The 21,924-nt window shown below is 38.5% G+C and overlaps 1 protein-coding gene and 1 pseudogene across 11 annotated transcripts in view; both read left to right on the forward strand.

Annotated features, from left to right (window-relative positions):
- The first annotated feature begins 12,486 nt into the window (after window positions 1–12,486).
- The window catches only part of THOC2 (THO complex 2), a 99,016-nt gene continuing 89,578 nt past the window's right edge, over window positions 12,487–21,924 (forward strand). For all 11 annotated transcript variants that reach the window (XM_023522178.1, XM_023522180.1, XM_023522183.1 and 8 more), the window contains exon 1: window positions 12,487–12,633. In XM_023522178.1, coding sequence (XP_023377946.1) covers window positions 12,563–12,633 — 71 coding nt within the window. In that variant the 5' untranslated portion in view covers window positions 12,487–12,562. The remainder of the gene's footprint in view (window positions 12,634–21,924) is intronic.
- On the forward strand, window positions 15,185–15,300 carry LOC111730788 (annotated as a pseudogene).

A 21,924-nucleotide genomic window follows, 5' to 3' on the forward strand; every position in this document is an offset into this window, starting at 1 on the left:
CTTTCTTTCTTTCTTTCTTTCTTTCTTTCTTTCTTTCTTTCTTTCTTTCTTTCTTTTAGCTGTCCAATGTCCAATTCTTATTTGGGGCAAAATTCACAGTGTGTACAGCATTGGTGGATTGCAGTACTAAACCTCTCACTTCAATGTTTAGAGGGAATCTTTCATCTCCCTGCCCCTTGGCAGCCAGTGCACGAGCACATGTTCACCATTGTATTTTCAGCATATAGCACAGTACCTAACACATAGTAGTAGCTCAGTAAATTTTTAGCAATTAAAGGAATGCATGAACAAGTACACAGACAAATAGACATACACACATATGAAAAAGCATACTCACTACAGCATTTTTGGATCATATCCAAGAACTGGAAACAATCTAACTGTTCATCTACAGAAAACTGGTTATACAAATAATTGATTTTTAAAAAGTAAGTTCCTGGTACATTTTAACAATAGAATGAATATTCAGTCTTTATAAACAATGAGATTGATCTTAAATGTAATGACATGAAAGAATGTTCATGATTTATCATTAAGGGAAAATGCAAGTTGCAGAACAGTATGTATGACCCTATTTGTGTGATAGAGAATAAACTGAAGCTTATTGCCCTGGGGAAGGAAGAAGAACAAGAACCAGAAAGAACAGTCAAATTCTTCACTTTGAATTGTTCTAGGGACATACACCAAGCACATTTCTGTCTCATGGTCTTTGTGCTAACTGTCCTTTCTGCCTGGAATACTGGCCCTTTACATATTAACATATGAATATGAATTATTAATATTAACATATTAATAGCTTGCTCCCTCCTTTCATTAAGGTCTCCTTCCAGTGTTCTCAGAGAGGCCTGACTTGACCACCCTATCTTACAGAGCATGCCCCATCACTCTCCATCCACTAGCTCTACTTTATTTTATATGACATTATAAATCTATTTATTTAATTATTTATTATATCACTTCTCCATTCAGATGTAAGCCCCATGAGGTCAGGGAGCTAGCTGATTCTGATGCAGATTGCTGAAGTATCTCAATTCAGAAACTACTTCTAATGCTTAGGGCAGCAGTTCTCAAAGTATGGTCTCCAGACTGGCACTTCAGCATCACCTAGGAACTTGTTAGAAATGCAAATTATCAAGCCCCATTTACTGAATCAGAAATCCTGGTAGCAGGACCCATCAGTCTGTGTTTTTAACAAGCTCTCCAGTTGATTCCAATGCACATTAAAGTTTAAGAATCACTGGCTTTGGTTTTCTTTTTTAGTCAACATCCCCCCAGCTCTCTTCCTAGGTATCTTTTCCAGGTAGAAAGAAATCAACACTCTTCCATATTCTTTCCTCTATGCTGCTACTAAGAATATTGTAAATAAACTAGGAATGTTAAAATTCTATGTTTAACTTACCTTAAATTTAACTTAAAAATTTCTTAAACTTTACTATCTAGAAAAGGGGCTGACAGTATTTTTGGCTTTGCAGGCCATACTGTCTGATGCAAGCTATACAACTCTACCACTGTAGTGTAAAAGAAGCCATAAACAATATGTAAATCAATGAGTATGGCTGTGTTCCAATAAAAGTTCACATATGGATGCTGAAAATTGAATTGTTGGCTATCTGGTGGCATAATGTGTATATGTGATTTTTTTTTTTTTGCATTTCTGATTACATTCATTTTGCTTTTTCCATGAAATGCTTGCCCATTTCTTTTGCCCGTTTTCCTATCTGCTAAAGGGAAATCATTCCAGTAGGCAGTACCCTTTGGCCATTCGCATTGTATAGAGGGAGATGAGGCTTGATATATGGACATATGCCACCTCTTGAGAAGTGGCAAATATCTTGGCACATTGGAGGCATAGAGAGAACAATGCTGGAATATCAGTTGCAAGGACTTCTAGGAAAGAAATATGTAGATAGACCCTTAGGAATGGGCTCAAAGAGTACCAATCTCTGTGTATCATATTAATATCTGCCAAAAAGCATTCATTGCAGAGGATATTAAAAAATAGTCAGGTGTATAAGCCAATCTTTCTCCTTGGCCACCCAGTACTTGTGCAATGGGGCCATGAATAGGTGATTATGCAGGCAGGGAGGTGGGCTATGCATGGACCAAGTAGCATGAGCTTAAACTCTCCAAGTCTGATTTAGTTACAGCCACTGCTGAGTGCCCAAGAAGCAAACAGCAGAGACCAATGGTGAGTCCTTTATATCAGAGGTCCCCAACCCCCAGGCCATGGATCGGTACCAGTCCATGGCCTGTTAGGACCTGGGCTAGGTGAGTGGCGAGTGAGCAAGCGAAGCTTCATCTGTATTTGCAGTTGCTCCCCAGCACTAGCATCACCACCTCATCTCTGCCTCAGATCATCAGGCATTAGATTCTCATAGGAGCACAAGTCCCTGGTGCCAAAAAGGTTGCTTACTGCTGCTTTATATAGTACCAGTTACTGAGAGGACACTAGCCAGCCACCTTATGGCGAGTTAATTCATTGGACCCCTTCCACCTTGGAGGGGACCATGAGTTCTCCTTAATGGAATCGATACATACTTTTGATTTGGGTTTGTTTTGCTTGCCTGTAATGCCTCTGCCTAATTCTACTTTATAGGTTTCACTTCCCTGTAAACCCTTTGCATTCTTAACTCAGGTTCAGCTTCTGCTTCCTAAAAAATGCAATCTGTGACAACCACTTTTCTAGGGAGGAATGGGACACTTGTAAAGCCAGGCATGCAATGAATGGTGATTACTCAAATTATCACCCATGGTGGCTTGAAATGGAATACAAGTGGAGGGCAAAACTTTGGAAAATCAAGTGGCTAGAGCTCTTAGTCCATATGGTGACAACGATAATTACAAAGGATGTGGATAGAGAGCTAACTGCCTCTGATGATCCTAGAGAGCTTACACAGAAAGAGGACAAATGCAAAGCCTTGAATGCACTACTGAGATCATAGTGGAAAATTGAAAAGCCTCAATGTCACCACTGAAGTACTCTTTATTCTCCTAGAGCTGCAGGACAGACAGGCCTGAAGATCATGATCAGGGACTGATTATAAATGTTTCAAAGGTGCAGCATCAATTAAAAGTACAGCCCTGCTAGGACTCTTAAGCTAATTTAAGGGCACTCCTGGGGAAATAATAACATATTAAATGGAAATATTAGGGCATAAACAGATGAAGCTGAGAAAAATTTAGCTTCTAATCCCCTGAACCTTCTTTGGCAGTAGAAACAGTCCTACATCCCTTGTCTAATGGTACCAGCCTTCCTCTGCATAAAAACCTTTTAGCGACTTCTGCTAGAGTGTTTGCCTCAGAAGGAATGCTGATTCTTCTCAGGACCAATCCCTGCAATTTTTCATTGCCTCCGTGCCACCACCCCCCCCCATAAAGATTGTTATATTTTAGTATAGCCTATATGCCCAAATGCCCAAGGAGAAGGGAATGTTGAAGTGGACTTATTATGTACAACCTGCTCAGCGCCTACCTCCAACTATACTCTCAGGAGGAATGTGCAGTTGAGTTTCCTGAATTGTGGGATTTTCAGTTTTAAAACCATGACAGTCCTAGAAAAATTGGGACAAGTTGGTCACCTTACTGGGAAGACATTTTTTATTAAGGCATCAAGAAATACATTGATGAAAGGAGCACCAGCATTACTGAAAAGCTCTATGGAATATCCTCTGAAGGCCAGAGATGATGGTGGGAGATGCTTCAGTGGAATGGGCTCCCTGATTTCAATAGGAATAATAGGGTCCTAAAGGGTAGAGTACAGGTGATGGTACTTAACTGTTAGAACTAAGGTGGGTGCAATTAAAGTAAAGCACAAGGAGAGAGTGGTAATCAGAGTGTTTTGACCTCCATCTGTTGCAGTGGGTGATTGTTTATGGAATTCCCTAGGAATGAAATAGATGTGACAAATAGAAGCAGAAATTTCTAGTTCTTGTGGGCAGAGGAAGAGCTCAGACTCCTGAACTCTAACTCTGTTTCCAGATCTACTAAGCCAGTTCACAGATCCGGAGCCACTTAATAAAGGGGGAGGATGGATCTCTTTGGGAAAGGACCTTGCTGCAATGCTATCACAGATGTATGTATACTATAAATCTTCCAAGTATTCCTCAGACTAGGACCTGTGGTCATTTACTAGGGCACCATGACCATGGAAAAGGAAATACCCAGAAACTAATAGATATATCCAAAAGGCTAGAGGGCCTGAATTTGCCTTTGGTGTATATAGGAAAGGAAATCCATTTTTCACATACTTTCCAGCCAATGCTGCCTACTGATAATATTTATAGAGGAATTGGTGCAAATTTGTCTCCAATTGCAGTGGCCCCAACAGCAGAATCCTGGGAGATTTTGGTGACCCAGGGCAGTTATAAATTAAACTGTATTGGAACTATGTATGACTTTATAATACAATTGCCCATAAAATCTTAAGAGTTCATTTAGAAAAATGTTAAAAAATTATGTATGGGCAAAAAGCCCCATATGTGTGACTAGGGCCAGCTAATGTTTGTTGTAGAAACTTGCCTATTTCCTGACTTGCAGAAGTTCACCCCTGCACACTCAGCAGGGTAATAACATTGGTGTCTGCATTAATGTCCTGTGCCTGTTACAAGAATCTTTTGCATCCTTTTGAGAGTTAACAGATTCTGGTTCTAAATTGATGCTAAGTCTTGAAGACCCAATATGCCACTGTGTTCCATATTCAGAGCAGGGACTTTATGGAGTCAGGTGATAAATTAAGTCTTGGTCTGAGTTCATTTCAGTGGGAGTTTGGACCCATTTTGACAGAATAACCGCACATTTTTTTCTGACCCATTGATCCATGGAGGGAGGGCTCTTATTGTAGGAAGGATCAAATAGCATTCGCTGGAACTGTACCTTCCTCTCCTTTCACCCCTATGGCCAAGAAAGTAGACCAAAGCAATACCAAATTCCCAGGGCAACTGAAGAGATAAGAGCCACCACCAAAGACTTGAAAAATAGAAGTGTGTGCATTCCAACAACAAGCCCCTGTACAACTTATCTGTTTGGCTTGTGGTACAAGCCATACAGGTTTTGGAAGATGCTTCTGGATTATTGTTAACTTAATCAGGTAGTGCCATCATCCATGACTCTGGTTCCCAATGCAATATCTTTACTGGAGCAAATCAATGCAACCTCTGGCACCTATTACACTAGCAAATATTATCAACAGAGATAATTAGAAATAGTTTGCTCTCACTCTCTTGCCTCAGGGTAACTATGCTGTTTTTGGTCATAATCTAGTCCAAAAGGAAGTTGATGGTCTTTTTAGCCCACAGACAGAATGCTGATCCACTACATTGATGGCATTATGCTAATGAATCTGAGGGGCAGAAAGAATCAAGCACCTTAGATATATTATGACCAGAGGATATATGATGAATTCTGTGAAAGTTCAGGGGCCTGCTACGTTGATGGCATTTCTAGGGATCCAGTGATCTGGGGAATGTCAGGATATCTCTTCTAAAATCAGAGGTAAATTGTTTTTCCTTGTACCACCCATCCACCACCACCACCACCACCACCACCACCACCACCCCCACCCCCACCACCATCACGCGCGCACACACACACACACACACACGCATACACACGCACACACACACACACAAGAAACCAACACCTGGTAAAACTTTTTGGTTTTAACTTTTTGGGCATGCTGCTCTGACCCATTTGCTGAGGAACCTGTAAGCCTACCAGTTTTGAGTGGGATCTGAAGCAAGAACAGTTTCTGCAGCAAATTTGGGCTGTGGCACATGTTGTCCTGTTACTTGGGCCTTAGGACTCTGCAGACCCAATGGTTTTGAAGGAGTCTATGGCAGAGATATTCTATAACGCCTCAATAAAAACCTCACAGCACAGCACCTTAGTGTGTTGAAGTAAGGCCATGCTTTCCTTACTTGATGATTATTCTCTATTTAACAGGCAATGCCTAGGTTGCTATTAGGCCCTGATATTCACTGAATTCCTGATCATAGGACACTAAGAGACTGTGTGGCTTGAACTGCTCATTATGAACTGGGTGTTATCTAGTCCACTCAATGATCAAACAGCCATGTGCAACAGTATTCCATTGTTAAATGGAAATTGTATATAAAATCAAATCTCAGCAAATTGGGAATTTAAAAGTAAAGTGAATGATGAAGTGGCTCAGACTCTCATGGTATTTGCTCCTACTGCATCACTGACTCTCTATCAGCCCTACAGACAGTGTCAAGGAGAGTTCTCTATGATTGGTTAATAAGGTAAGAAAATGTAGACTTATGGGTTTTATAGGTGAGTATTCATGGTAGGCTGGCACCTGGTGGAAGTGGGCTGCAGTTGTCCAATAGCTCCACTCGAAGATGGCCCCTAAAGACAGAGGTAGGAAAATCCTCCCAAGTAGACTTGTCTACTTTGGTGGAAGGAGAAATGGTCTAACATACTGACATAGATTGATTCAAAGGCAGAGGCTAAGGAGTTGGCTGGATGACAAAGAATGTGGAAAGAACAAGATAGGAATTGGGTGATAAGGAGGCCTAGGGAAAGAGGTATATGCATTGGCCTCTTATAATGGGCTAGAGTGTGAAGATATTTGTGTTCCACATAACTGCCCCCGGAGGGAATCTGCTGTGGAGGAGACTCTCAGTAATCAGATAGATAAGATCACCTGTTCTGTTGATGTTAGCCTCTTTCTTCAGCTACTCTAGTGCTTGCTCAGTAGACTGGTGTACAAAATGCCTGTGGCAGTTGGTCTTCCCTCACCAAAGCTGATCTGTCTACCATTGCTTTGATTTGGCAATCTTTGCCAATTTGCAGGGACCAAACACTGAGGCATCAACAGAGCGCCATTCCCCAGGGAGACCAGATAGTCATCTGGTGGCAGATTGTTTACACTGAAACCCTTCCATCATGGAGGAAACACCAACTGTCTTCATAAGAATAAATGCATATTCTGAATATGGATTTGCTTTTTGTGCTTGCAATGCCTCTGCCAGCACCACCATGTGGACTCACAGAAATACCTGATTCTTCACCATGGTATTCTACTCAAAATGGTTTCCAAAAAAGTAACTCAGTTTAGCCTGAAATAAGTGTGGTGATAGGCTTATGCCCATGGAATTTATTGGCCTTATCACATGTCCCATTACTCAGAAACAACTAGCATGATAGAATGGTGAAATTTCCTGCTGAAGGCTTAGTTTTGGCACCACAATCTGAAAGTTTGGGGTACTGTCCTACAGAACCTAGTATATGTTTTAAAACAGTGGTCAATATATCATATCATTTCCCTTGTAGCAAAAATGTATGGATCCCCTCCCCACCCCCCCCAAAATTTATGGGTCCAGGATTCAAGAGATGAAGGTGGGAATGACACTTCTCACTTAAGAAATATTTGCTTCCCATTCTTACATCTTGGACTCAGTGGGTTAAGAGGTTCTAATGACCAAGGGAGAAATGCTCCTCCCAGGGAATATGTTGGGATTCTGATGTTTTAGAGGCTGACACTGCCTTTTGGCCATTTTGTGCTCCTCATGCTGTTGAATGAACAGGCAGACAAAGGGTCACTGTACAGACCAGAGTGGTCTACTCTGATAACCAAAGGCAAATTAGGTTGCTACTACACAATGGAGGCAAGGAGGATTATGTCTAGACCCCAGAGGCTTCACTGGGGTACCTCTCATTATTCTCTTACTTAATAGTACTGGTCAATGAAAACTAGTAACCCAATCAAGGTAAGATTATAAGGATTCAGATCCTGTGGGGATGAATGTTTAGGTCACTCCACCGGGTAATGTATCCTGTCCTATTGATGTGCTGCCAGAGAGTAAGGGAAATATGGAGTATGTAGCAGAAAAAGGAAACTATGATTATCAACTTAGAGCTTGCTTCCAACTATATAGAAGCAGGGACAATAGCAACTGTGTTTTATGTTTATAAACTCCTTTTATTCCTTCTACCTTATATGAAAAGCACTGGTAGTGGCTAATAATTTAGATTTCATGTGGGAGCATGAATAAATCAGCACCATCCTGTAATGATATAGTAGTTGATGGTACTTCGTACATTCCATTTGAAGGCATGGCTTTTTCATTTTGGACAAAGGGCAAGAGTAGTATGGAGGGGCAAAAGAAATGGTAAGTGCTGAAAATTCTTTTTTTCTTTCATGATATGCTTTCTACCCTTCTCCACTCTGCTCCATCCCCTGATCTTTATTAATTACATTTGCCAGGCTCTCTTGCATTATGGCTTCCAGTAGCCATCAGCCAATGGGCGGTATCAGCAGGAGATCAGATGATAGAAGAAGAGAAAGGTTAGGGTATTTATTCTCCAGGCTCCCTCCCTGCTAAGATGTGAGTTGTCAGTAATTCCACTACAGACGGCCACATAGTTCCTGTTGAATGTTCCTTTCCTTATTTTTTTATTTTATTTTACTTTTCCTTATCTCCTTAGTTTTTGATAACCATTTTCTCCCCTTGCCCCTTCAGGCTTAGGTATACTATTTCCAGTGTTGCTAGGCCTGAGGTGCTTCACCATCCATTTGTTGGTTTCTTTTAATCCTGCCCACACCCATGTGCATGGTTCCTTCATTAAATTCTCTTTATCTCCATACTCATCTCTTTTCTGTCAAGAACCCAACATATATAATTCTTAACATTTCTTTCTATGTATCTTCTCTCCTCTTTTTTAAAATCAGTCTTGCCAGAGGTGTGTTAGTTTTATTAGACTTTTCAACCAACCAATTTTTGTTTTTATTGATCTTTTCTATTGAATATTTTCTTTTAAATTAGTATTTACTATTTAAAATGTTCTTATTTCTGCTTTCTTTCATTTACTCCGTTATTATTTTTGCAACTCCTTAAATTAGTGCTTAGCTTTTTTATTTCCAGCCTTGTTTCTTTAATAATACAAAGGTTTAAGGATATAAATTTTTTTGTAAATACCACTTTAGCTGCAACCGATCATTTTTTTCATTAGTATTTTCAATATTGTTCTGGTCTAAGTATTCTAGTTTTTAATAGGACCTTTTCCTTTGACCTATAATTTTTTTAAAAGTATGTTTTAAAATTTTCAAATATAGATGTTTATTTTCTAGTTGCTATATTCAGTGCTCTATGTATATCTACTAGATCAAATTTGTTCATTTGATGTTCAAATTTTCTGCATTTTTACTGATTTTTTGGTCTGCTTTGTCTATTTCTGAGAGAGATGAATTAAAGACTCTCCCTGGGGTGGTGGATTTGTCTATTTCTCCTTGTAGTTCTGTTAATTTTTGCTTCATATATTTCAAAGAGGTTGAGTACATTCCAGATTAGAATGATCACATTTTCCTGGTGAATTGAAAATGTTATCAATATATAGTAATCCTCTTTAAATCTAGTGTTTATTTTTTCCCTTAAAATTTATTTTGTCTGATATTAATCTAGCTATAACAGCTTAATTTTTATTGATCTTAGTATTTGCCTTAGTATTTGGTATATTTTCCCCATCATTTTTACTTTCAAATTTTGTGTCCCTTAGTTTTAGGGATGTTTCTTAAAACTAGTTAGACTTCTTTAAATCCAGTCTGATAATCTTTATTTTTAACTGGAGCATTTAGTTCATTTATATTTTATGCAATTATTGGTATATTTAAGTTTAAATCTACCATCCTCCTCTATTCTCTTTGTTCCACTTTTAAAAACACTTTTTTCTTTTTTCTTGCCTTTTTTGGGTTTCTTTCAATGTTTTTCTTCTCTGGTAGTTTGGAAGATATATATTATCTTTTTATTTTTGTGGTGGTTATCCTAGAAATTTTAATTTGTATATTTAACATAACTAAGTCTTTAGTTAATAAAAATTTGTTACCAATAATCAGGATTTCAGGGGACAGGCCCACAAAGGGTACAGCTTTTGCATTCATTCTTTGATTATTTTACTTATTTTATCTTGTTTTGCTTTTATGTTCCTCCTTCTTGATCCCATTATCTGTATTCACTGAGATGATAAGATTGCTTGACCTTTCAAAGACCAAAAATCGGTTTATCATTCCATGCATCAGACTGTCAACAGTGAAACTACCAAATCCTTGGCCTTAATCACAGACCTCAGTCCCTGCCTAGTTCATCCATACCCATGAGCTAGTAAGATCACCAGAGACAGTACTCTCAGCTGCTGAGACAATACCAGATAGCAAAGAACAGGCAAGCCAATAACGAGGATGCAAAAGATATGATTGATAGTTTTGCAGTCTTATAGAGCAAAAATCCAATTAGCTCTGAGGAATTCCTAAAGGAGTCATCATACCATGTAAAAATAGTTCTGCAGGCTCTGGGAGAAGAGAATACCAAGGCCTCAAAGGGCATCAGTGCAATCGAGTCATACCACATTTGTGGGATACTAAGCAGAATGCATACTGCACACAGTTCAATGTTTGGAAGGAGAAGTCACTGTGATACAGTGGCAAGGTAAGCCACAATACAGCAAAATATTGTAGCTCAGTGGCTCTCAACAGGAGGTTATTTTGCACTCCAGAAGACATTTAGCAATGTCTGGAGATGTTGCAACTACTGGTGTGGGGGGTGCTACTGATATCTGGTGGATCGAGGCCAGGGATGTGCTAAATACCCAACAATGCACAGGACCTCTCCTGCCTTGGCAAAGAATTATCTGGTTCTAGTGTCGACCGTTGTAGACTATACAGTGAAGTTTACATAAGCAGCAGGATAGTGCTTCTGGTATCATAGAAGCCATCCTGTAATAATAATTTCAATTTTTTATAGGAAGGATGATGATACAATGAGTATTCACTATACCATTCTGTTCACTTTTGAAATACCCTATAATAATGAAGAATGAGAAGATCAAAGGGCAGTCATATTTCTGAACCTCTGTGAAATGGCAAAAAGTTTTTATGAGCGGATGTCATTGAAACTGAATGGTGTATATTTTCTAGTGGGTGATTTTAGAATTTCAAAATCAGATAGGACATTAGGAGCCTAAATATAGCTGATGAAAAACAACTATAAACAATGTAGCATTTCCCCAGAACTTATACAGCCTATCCCCTGAAGAGTTTTACAATGCAAATGAACCTAGTACATTTGGCAAAACTCACCCAATTTAGAAGCTTTTAGTTCTAAAGTTTATATTTTACTATATGTGTGGTAAGGTTTCTTCATTTGGTTTGTCTGTGTTTTCTAAATTTTCTGCCAAAGATGTAGTTTTAAAACTTTTTTATTTTGAAAAGTTCCACAAATAAAACAGAGAACCCCTGTTCGCCCTTCTCCAGATTCCTAAAATGTTAATATTTTACATTTGCTTAATCATTTTTTTTCTGAAACATTTTAGAGAACGTTGCAACATAATGCCCAATTATCTCTAAATACTTCAGTGGGTATTTTCTTAAACAATGACTTTCTCTCACATAACCACAGTACAAGTATTACAATAAATTAACAGATACAATGTTATTACTTAATCTACAGATATTCAAATGTAGCAATTGTCACAATAATACCCCTTTTTAGCATAAGACAATGTTTTTCTGGCTGGAGATCAATTGTCACTTCTGTAGTTTCCATTAATCTGGAAGAGTTCCTCAGTCTGTCTTTAGTGACCTTGACGATTTTGAATAGTGCAAGACGGTAATTTTGTAGACCGTCCCTCAGTATAGATTTGACTAACATTTCCTCACGATTAAATTCAGGTTATGCGAATTTTTGGTATGACGAATACTACAAAATTAGTGTTTTTCTTATCACCTTATCAGGAGGCGCATGATGCCCATTTGTCTAATTTTGGGGGATGCTTATTGTCTTCCGCAGATGAAACGGCGTCCTTGTTTTCCCACTGTAAAGTTTCTATTTCGTCCTTTGAAATAGTATCTGATCCGAAGATAATTTGTAGCGAGTAATGTAAACAAGTTGTTTCTCAAGGTACTTGCGCCCCCTAGTTTTGCCTAAGGTTACAATGACTCGAGAGACACAGTAGGGTGTCAGCACTGGTGGCTACAAGTGTTTCCCAGGGCCGGTTTCTTTTCCTCGCTAGATTGTATCCCCTGTATTAGCATGTCTGACACACGTAAATGGCTACTTTCCCGAGTAACATCTTTTATCTCAGCAGTTAGCAAGGTGTATTGTAATTGATCTGCTTATAGGTTTGTCTTTCTCACAGACTGTGAGCTCATTGAGGGTAGGCATCATGGTTTATCGCTTTTCTATTCCAGGGTCTAGTATATATTAGGTGTTTGAAAAATGCATTTTTGAATTAGTAGCCTGGAGTAGATACTACGTAGCCTCTCCAAGGCTACGAGTCGGCCTTGGAGATGGCACTTTTCCTGTTCTAAAGGGAAGCGAGGGCAAGGGTGGCGCAGGGCGCGGCCAGCGACGTCACTCTGCGATGGGACCCACGGGTCTGGGGCACCTCGTAGGCTACAAGGCCTTGGGCTTCGGCGGGGTGGGGAGGACTGTGGGGCGCGAAATCAAAAGTGAACTCGCAGCTCCCGGCATTCCCAGTGGGCGGTGCTCCCCTTTGACCCTTCACTCGCGTGCTACACATCCGGGCCTCTGCTACTAGTGAGAGGAAGATGGCGGCCGCAACTGTGGTGGTTCCCGTAGAGTGGATAAAGAACTGGGAGAAATCAGGGAGAGGCGAATTGTGAGTGTCCGGGCTGGAGGCGGGCGCACGGCCGGGCTGGGCCTGGGTGTCAGCAGCGCTCTCACTTGTGAGGGGAGGTTGGGGGGACGATGTGCCCCCTCCCCCATCCGGGCGGCGGGTGTGGATGGTTGGCTAGGAGTTTCGAACTCGGGGAGGAGAGATGCTGTTACCGCCGCCGACCTCCTTCCTTCCCTGGCCTCCCCGAAATCCCTGCTGCCCGCCGTAGCCCGCCCGCCTTTAGCCTTTTAGCAGAGCTCCTGTTTCGTCCCTGCGGGTCCCTGCGGTCCTGCGCGGTCTCTTTTTGTCCCCCTCTTCGTTTGAGCTCACTTGGCTCCTTTCTCTTTACGGGGCCGCACCGGGTGGGTTCGGACTTTCCATCTCTGTCCCATTTCTTTACTGTGCACCCGTTCGACTCCGCAGTTTGGAGCCCGGCGCCTCCTCTGCCCGAAGTCGGAGGAGGGCGAACCATCCCGGACTCCCTCCCCTCCGCCCGCCGTGGCGAAGCCCCGGGCGTCGCGAAGAGCCCTGCTTGGCACCTCTCGTCTTCCCGGGGAGCGGTCTCTCGGATTGTCCCGGCCTCGCGCGGTGCTGCTGGCCGTGGGAGAAGTGTAGCAGGGATTGCCGCTTTCCCCGAAGATCTACCGGCATTTCTTTGCTTCGTCTTTTCACCTTAGAGCCCTTTCGGGTTGGACTCAACTTTAATTAAATGTTTCCTAAACCCCATTTTGTTCTGGGACTGCAACTAATTTTGGCAACTCTCCAAGGTTCTCGAAGTACCTAGAATAACGCGTTTCCTTTAGTCATAAAACTTTTTCCCCCTGTAATACAGAAAACAGTAACTTGCCATACCCACTGCCCAAAATTTCAGCGCTCTCGGAAAAAAAACAAACAAACAATGTTTAGGTAGCAAAACCCCAGATTTAAAAGAAACAATTTATTTCTAATTTACTTTGAGTCGCTTTATTAGAGAATGCCCAATCCCGTATTAGTTAACTTGTTAGCCATTTTTACTGTCGCCCCACCTCCCCGCCCGCGCCCGCGCCCGCGCGCCCGCCCCAGGTAGTCAGTTTACGGTTGCTGGTGCGGAAGATAACGAATCTTTAGGACATCATTACTTAGAACGAAACGCGGGGAATGCGTTGCGAGATCTTGGCGCTTGTAATGTTGTTGCCTGCCTATATGGCCTCCCCACCTCCCTCTCGCCTAACTCGCGCTGCTTTGCGAAGTCTTAACAGTGAGCTCTAGAATTGGATTGCCTGGGTAAGCGGCCGTCTTAGCTACTTACCTAGCCGAGTGACCTTGGGTAAGTTCCTTAACCACTTTGACAGTTTCCCCTTGAGTAAATTGGGAATAAGGGTTGCTGTGAAGACTAATGCCTGCAAAGCACTTGGCTTGTAATAAGTGCTCAAGTGAAAGCTATTAAAAGTAATATCCAGTCTTCAGATATTTAAACTTCCTGGACAGCTCTTGCACTTAAAGTTTGTACCACTCAGCTTAGCAATTAGTTGGTCTCTGACTCTTTCATGTGTACTCTGATATTCTAACAAATTAAGAGACTCTTGAAGAGAGGGGACTACCTTATTTATTTTGTTCAACTCCCCTGCCTCCTCCCACCCCCCAGCCTTTCTAGCATTTACTTAGAGTGCTTATTGGCTTATTAACTGACAAATAAGTCTGTTTGATAAACATTCATTTTTAACCGTTTGGAACATTTTCCAAATCCTTGTACTGATAGTTAACAAATAGCAGTTATGTCCCTCATGTGAACGGAAGGCAACATGGAAAGTAACCAAACCGTCATCATCTATATTAGATTAAGATAACCTCCCAAAACTGATAAATAAGCTCACTGTTTACTTTTAAAGCCAACTTAGTTATTTAGGGCTGTCATCTTTGTAGATTGTTCAGCTTCCTCCTTCCAGCTGTTTTTGACAGTTTTACTATTGACTCCCACATTGGAATGGGTGGTTTTAGGGCTAGGAGGTGAAATTCTACTTGGCTTCTTCTGACTGGCAGTTGTTGGAGAAAAACAACGTGATGTAGGTCAAAATACTTAGTCAAAATGGCGTTTTGGATTCACTTCTATGTTTGCTACCCATCATTGTTACTGTGAAGAGCTGCTTCAAAACTATTAGGACTTATATGTATATAGTTATCACATGGCTTGTGGAATGTAGTTTGAATTACAGAAGACCCTAATCAAAAGTTTTATAATTGTATTGTTACATGAAGAGAATTTAAAGTTGCTAGTTGTGGGACAAAATGAAATCTTTTATTAGTCAAACACATCACCATCTAGTTCTTAGTCTTCATTTGTTTAACCTCTTTGCCCTCTTTGAAAACTTTGTTGCATATAGTCTAATGGGATTTTTTTGTATCTTGCTGAAGATAGATATTAGCATTTTAATTTTATTAGAACAAATGGTGTTGTAACTGTATTACAAAAATTCCTTTCCCTCGAGGACATGGTTCCATAATGTAGTGGTTAGTATGTCTGCTTTACACGCAGAAAAGATCCTGGGTTCGCGCCCCAGTGGAGCCACGGTCCACGGTCTACAGCCATGCCACCCTGAACAACCTCGATGTCTGATCTCGGAAGCTAAGCAGGGTCAGACCTGGTTAGTACTTGGATGGGAGACCACCTAGGAAGACCAGGTGCTGTAGGCATAAATAATAATAAATAATAAAAAAAAGTTTCTTTCCTTTGAAAGCAGAGCCTCTTAAACTAGCAACTGGAAATGTTTAAAACGAAGGTAATGTGCCACCAAATTATTAATGAATCCATTTATAGATTTGGCTTTTAGAATATAACCAATATTTAAAATTATATCTTGGGTTGATATTTCCTTTTTAACAAGATAAATTAGCAGATGAGCTTTAACTTCACTGAACATTACTCCCCCTCCCTTTTTTTAAAAAAAAATTCATAATGTATTTCATGAGGTTCATTTCTTGTCTGTCACTTCTTAGCAGTATAAATCTGTATTCCGGGAGTTATAGTCAACTTCAACATAATAGTGTTAAAGCAACACATGAGATGTATGGGGCATTTTATAACTGTAAGAGAGGGCAAATTCTTAATTGTGCCTCATGAAAAGCAACTATTAAGATGGAAAGTCTTGGCTTTGAGGAAGAAGTTTTGTTAGGAAGTTAAGGAGAAAAAAAACTATTTTGCCTATCCAAGTGGTCCATCACATACCTAGCTAGCCTGTTCTTTCCGGAGATAACTGCTTATGTTTTTAATGGTAAATTATAGAGCTCTTAAAATAAGTTTTTCAGGAAATATCAAAAGGACAAAGGAAAACTACTAAAACATAATTATTAAGTGTCCTTTCCAATAACACTTAGATTTATTCTTACAAGTTTCACATCTAAATACAAATATTTTCAAATTTTGCGACCTATGCAAGATGTAGATTTAATCACTTTAATTTTGGAATTAGAGTTTTAGTTTCTTGATGATTTCATATTAGTATAGGACTTGCCATGATTAACCTAATAAATTTGCATGTATTAGTAGATTCAATGGAGAATTCTGGTTTTAATAGAAATCATTAACAGCTCAGCATTTCTTTGTGTTTCAGGCAACCTTTTGTAGGATTTATGTTCTAAGCTCTTAATCTGAAGGTGTTAGCCTCATGTCAATACTTACTCTAATTTTGAAATACTTATACTTGTTGAATATCATTTATTTGTCTGAAGAACTTAATTCTTTTTCTTTAAAAAATTTACATATCAATTAGAATTTTTTAGGTCTTATTATTGGTAGTTATAATAAAGATTTAAAACTTAATTGCCAAATGTTTTGGTTGCTATTCTTTTTATTCTGCCGCTACTAAATGATTTTACACATTCCAGAACTTATCTGAGTATATTTGGATGTTCATTGAATGTTATCTGACCTGAGTTTTTTGGAGGGAAGTAGGAAGGAGGAGTTTATGGCAAACAATCTAAGATATTTTAGTCTTGGTAGTTGAATTTTTTTCTTCAAAAGGTGTTCTAAATTCAGCTGAGACTTTATTTGAAACCTTTTCTTCAAGTCTTAGTTTTCATTTGGCATTTATTTTCTCATTTCAATCTGTATTCATGAATTAAATATAAGTCTTGATCTGTTTTCTTGGTAAGAAAAATGCATTCTTCAGAAATTGTAGCAATACCAGATTTTCTAGACTACTGCTTTCTTTGTTTTTAGGAAAATTAAATTATTCAGTGATTAAATATTAAGGTAGAGTGTGAGTGCTATTAATGTAATTGTGTTCTTTTTTTCTTTAACATTTCCTGTTCTCTTCTTGTAAATGCACATTTTCATTTTCATAAATGCATGTTTCAAGATAAAACTATATGTCCCAATATTTATTTTTGTGGGCTATGTGTCTCTTCTAACACTATAATAGAGGTAGCACTTTGCTTAACCAAATTTAGCCTTTTTTTGGTTATTTTGTTTTTAATAATTAATTGAAGCACAGGTTGACATGAGTATTTTATATGTGAAGCCAACTTTGAGATATTAACCATAATCAAGTAGTTCAAGCTTGTGCTGTGTTTCCTTTTCTACTGCAAAATGGGAACGAGTAAAGAAGTAGTCACAAAATACTTAAGTCCTTGATAAAACTTAAGACATTTTATTCAATTTAAGTTCCACTGATCTTTGACAGAAAGTAAATTCCATCTTTGTTCTCAGGGATCTAAGACAGCATTTCCACAATAGCACCAAACTGTTCTAAAAGTGGAAAAATGGTAAACACAATTATTTGGAGGTTATTAAGGGACTAAAATAGTCATTTGAATTTGGACTGAGACACAATATTTGGTTATTTTTTAAGCCATATTAAAATGGGCAACTGTTGGTGGTAGTTTGTTTTCCCCCTAATCATTTAGTACAGTGGTCCCCAGCCGTTTTGGCACCAGGAACGGGTGCTCCTATGAGAATCTAATGCCTGATCTGAGGTGGAGCTGAGGCTGTGATACTAGCGCTGGGGAGTGGCTACAAATACCGATGAAGCTTTGCTCACTTACCTGCCCCACTGCTCACCTCCTTCTGTGTGTCCCAGTTCCTAATAGGCATTGGTTCTGGTCTGTGGCCCTGGGGTTTGGGGTCTCCTGATGTAGTAGATAGAGTACTAAAACTGTTTTAATAGGTATAATAAGATATGCAGCATGCAGAAACAATTGTTTCTTTAAGGATATTTCCTGATCTGTTAGTGGATTACTTGGGGACAAGAGCACATACACGTCTGCTGATTGGAGGAAATTTCTTAGCAATTGTTTTTAGTTTCCTCCTACAAGTAAAGAACTATTTTAAACTAGAGAAATGAAAGTATATATTATGCAAGTGAATTATTGAAATAACCCCTCAGTGATTCCTTACAATTTGAGCAAAACTTTGAGATGCTAATTAATAGTTCATGATGACATTATCATTTGCATCCTAGCGAGTATGTCTGTGGCCTTGTGACTGACAAGGTGGAATTATATTTCAGTTATTTCTTAAAATTATGTAACAATGGCTGTACCATTAGATTAGGTAGGATTTGGAACACCGACACTTCCCCCTCTCCGCTGGAAGGATTATCATGAATGACATATGCATTAAGCTTATTAAAACAAGTAGAAAATGAAGTTACTGACATTGTGAATAAGTACAGACATTTACCATAAGAAACAATAGTTGGCCTTGCTTTTTAGTAGCCTGAGTACAAAGGGAAAGATGAGTTACTTGATTCCATTGCATCCTGTCAAAGACATTTCCTGCTACTATATTCTAAAGGTAATTGAACCTATGGGGACAGTGAGAACTACAAGAGGGAATTGTTCTGACACTTTATAGCAAATATTCAAGCAATCTTAATATACTTTCTTATATACTTTATAAAAAGGAGCTAGATTGCAGACATTCTTAGGTTATGTTTTCTGATGCTAATCTGAAGCAGATGATATTTCTGTGCTGCCTATTGGAAGGAAGATTGATTTTGTTTTCTGGACACACTTGTGGTAGGTTTAACATATTTTGAGAAATTAGAAAGTTAACCACTGTTCTCAACACATTGGAAGGTCTGTCTAGTTCTCCAGGGAAGTAGTTGAAAGTACTTGGGATCAAACTTAAATCAGTTTATTTTACCATTCCTAAAGTACTCTCTGAATTCTTTTAAAAATAGGAGTTGGTGAAAAACTAATAACTATATGAGATTTTCACACTATGCAGATTTAATTCAGTAATTGTTTTCCATTGGCAAGGCCTTTTTATTTGGTTTTGAAAATAATTTTGTGAGACCTACAAGTGAGATGTTGACCAGGAAAAGTTTATTGACTTTTAACAACCTTACACTGCTCGTCCTGATGATAGAGTATTGAAATAATTAAAAGACAGAGGTGAGCTTCAAGACTTGGATAATTCACAAAGTAGATACTCTCTTTGAATTATTGTAATATGGCATCACATTTCACCTTAGGTGTGATATATAAGCATATTCTATAAGTCTTAAAATTAATTTATTGACTATGGAAAAAGGATTGCTAGACATAAGAGTAAGAAACATCTGCATTCATTGTTTCTTTTTTTTGTTAGAGCCTTGTACAACTTGTAATAAGATTATTTCTTTTCCTAAATTATGAAATTAAAAAAAATACAGAAAGGTGCATAAAACCTAAATGTAGAGCTTAAAGAATCTCCAAGATGCACAGCCATGTAACTCACACCCAGGTCAAGACCACATAACCTCCTTTGCTGATTGCACTTTCATTACTTCCCCTGAGGTAGCCATTATCCTATTTATGGTTTTTTCTTCCTTGCTTTTATTTTCGGTTTTGCTATTCAATAAGTTTAAGTTTGTTCTTCTTAGACTTCATATAAATGGAATCAGAGGAGGTGTATTCTATTGCATCTGGCTGCTTTTGCTCAACATTTTGTCTTTAGGATCCATTCATGCTTTTGCAAGTATTTGTGGTTTTTTGATTTTCATAATTACAAGATGCTCCATTGTATAACAGTTCCACAATTTGTTGATTTCTTATGCTATTGATGAACAAATTTGTTGTTTTGAGTTTTTTTGCTATTACCAACTGCACCAGTAGAAACATTTTTAAAAAATATTTTTTTATTTTTCAATTATGATTGGCATACAGTATTATGTGAGATTCAGGTGTACAACATAGTGATTAGACATTTCTATAACTTACAAAGTGATCACCTTGATAAATCTAGTACCCATCTGACATCATACAGTTATTACAATATTTTGGCTATATTCTTTATGCTGTACTTTACATCCTTATGACTATTTTATAACTACCAATTTGTACTTCTTAATCCCCTCCCCTTTTTCACCCACTCCCCAACCCTCTTCCCATCTGGCAACCCTCAAAATGTTCTCTGTATATGTGAGTTTGTTTTGTTTATTTTGTTCATTAGATTCCATATGTAAGTGAAGTCAAATGGCATTTGTGTTTTCCTGTCTGTTTTATTCCACTCAGCACAAAACCTTCTAGGTCCATTCATGTTTTTGCAGATGATAAGATTTCATTTATTCATTTATTTTTATGGCTGAGTAATATTCCATTGTATATATGTACCACCTCTTGATCCATTCATCCATTGATGGACATCCAGGTCGTCTCCATAATCTTGGCTCTTATAAACTATGCTGCAGTGAACATATGGATGCACATGTCTCTTTAAAGTAGTATTTTGGGTTTGTTGGGATAAATACCCAGAAATGGGATTACTGCATCCTCCTTTGTCTCCTGGTATAGCCTCTGTTTTAACCCATTTCTCATTTAGAAAAAAAGTGCATTGCACTGCCAACATTAATTTTACATAAACATGCTCTTGGAGGCTAAAGCAAATCTGACTGATTTTCAATGTGAAAAAATATAAAATTTGTTCTTGGAGTTATTTCTAAACAGAACTTGTATCTAGTTCTAATGTAACAGAAATGTATATGCTGATCAGTATTTAATAATTTTTTTATGTGGTAAATTTCAAAGCACATAACACAAAGCAGAACATCTAGGATTTGACATTTTCTGTGATTTAGAATTACTATATTTTGTAAATGGAAATACCACTGCTAAAAACAATGCTATAAATAGCATAATCTCATTTGTTTCCAAAAACTGTTGATATTCTAGAGTGATGCAAAAATAATTATAAAAATGAGATATTTTGTGGTTAACTTTGGAGATAAGGTTAGGACTGTAATCTGTGAGTTATTTCAAGGTAAACACTGCAGCCGCAAGAACTGTCAGTGAGTATTCTTGAGGCAAATGGGACATTGGTTAAAGTATATTTTGTCTGGTATAAGTATTGCTACCCCAGATTTTTTTTTCATTTCCATTTTCATGAAATATCTTTTTCCATCCCTTTGCTTTCAGTCTTTGTGTCTTTTGATCTGGAGTGAGTTTCTTGTAGGCAGCTTATGTAAGAGTCTTATCCGTTCAACTACCCTATCTTTTGATTGGAGCATTTAATTCTTTTTCATTTCAACTACTTGTTGATATGAGGTTATTGCCATTTTATTATTCGTATTTTTGATACATTTTGTTCTTAAAGAATTCCCTCAAACATTTTCTGTAATACTGGCTTGATGGTGATGAACTCCTTTAGCTTTTTCTTTTCTGGGAAGCTCCTTATCTGTCCTTCAATTCTAAATGATAGTTTTGCTGGATAGAGTAATCTTGGTTGTAGGTTTTTGCTTTTCAGTGCTTTGAATATTTTGTGCCAATCCCTTTTGGCCTGTAAAGCTTCTATTGAGAAATCAGCTGACAGTCTTATGGGAGCTCCCTTGTAGATAATTGCTTTTCTCTTGCTGCTTTTAAGATTCTCTTTGTCTTTAACCTTTGGCATTTTAATTATGTTGTGTCTTTGTGTGGGCATGTTTTGGCTCATCTTTGGGACTCTGTGCTTCCTGGGCTTATATGTCTATTTCCTTAGCCAGATTAGGGAGCTTTTCCGCCATTATTTCTTTAAATAGTTTTTTAATTCCTCTTTTTCATTTTTATGTTTTCTATCACTTTGTTAAAGTTCTCACTGAGTTCCTCTACTCTTCCCCTAAGTTCATTGAGCATCCTTATCACCATTGTTTTGAACTTTGCATCTGGTAGATTGCTTTTCTCCATTTTGTTTAATTCTTTTTCTGGAACTTCGTTTTGTTCTTTCATTTGGGACATGTTTCTTTGTCTCCCCATTTTTGGCTGCCTCCCTGTGTCTGTTTCTATGTATTAGGAAGGACTCCTAAGTCTCCCAGTCTTTATAATAGAGTGGCCTTATGTAGTAAGTGTTTTATGGAGCCCAGT

Source organism: Pteropus vampyrus, unplaced genomic scaffold (genome assembly GCF_000151845.1).
Source record: "Pteropus vampyrus isolate Shadow unplaced genomic scaffold, Pvam_2.0 Scaffold335, whole genome shotgun sequence".
NCBI lineage: Eukaryota > Metazoa > Chordata > Mammalia > Chiroptera > Pteropodidae > Pteropus > Pteropus vampyrus.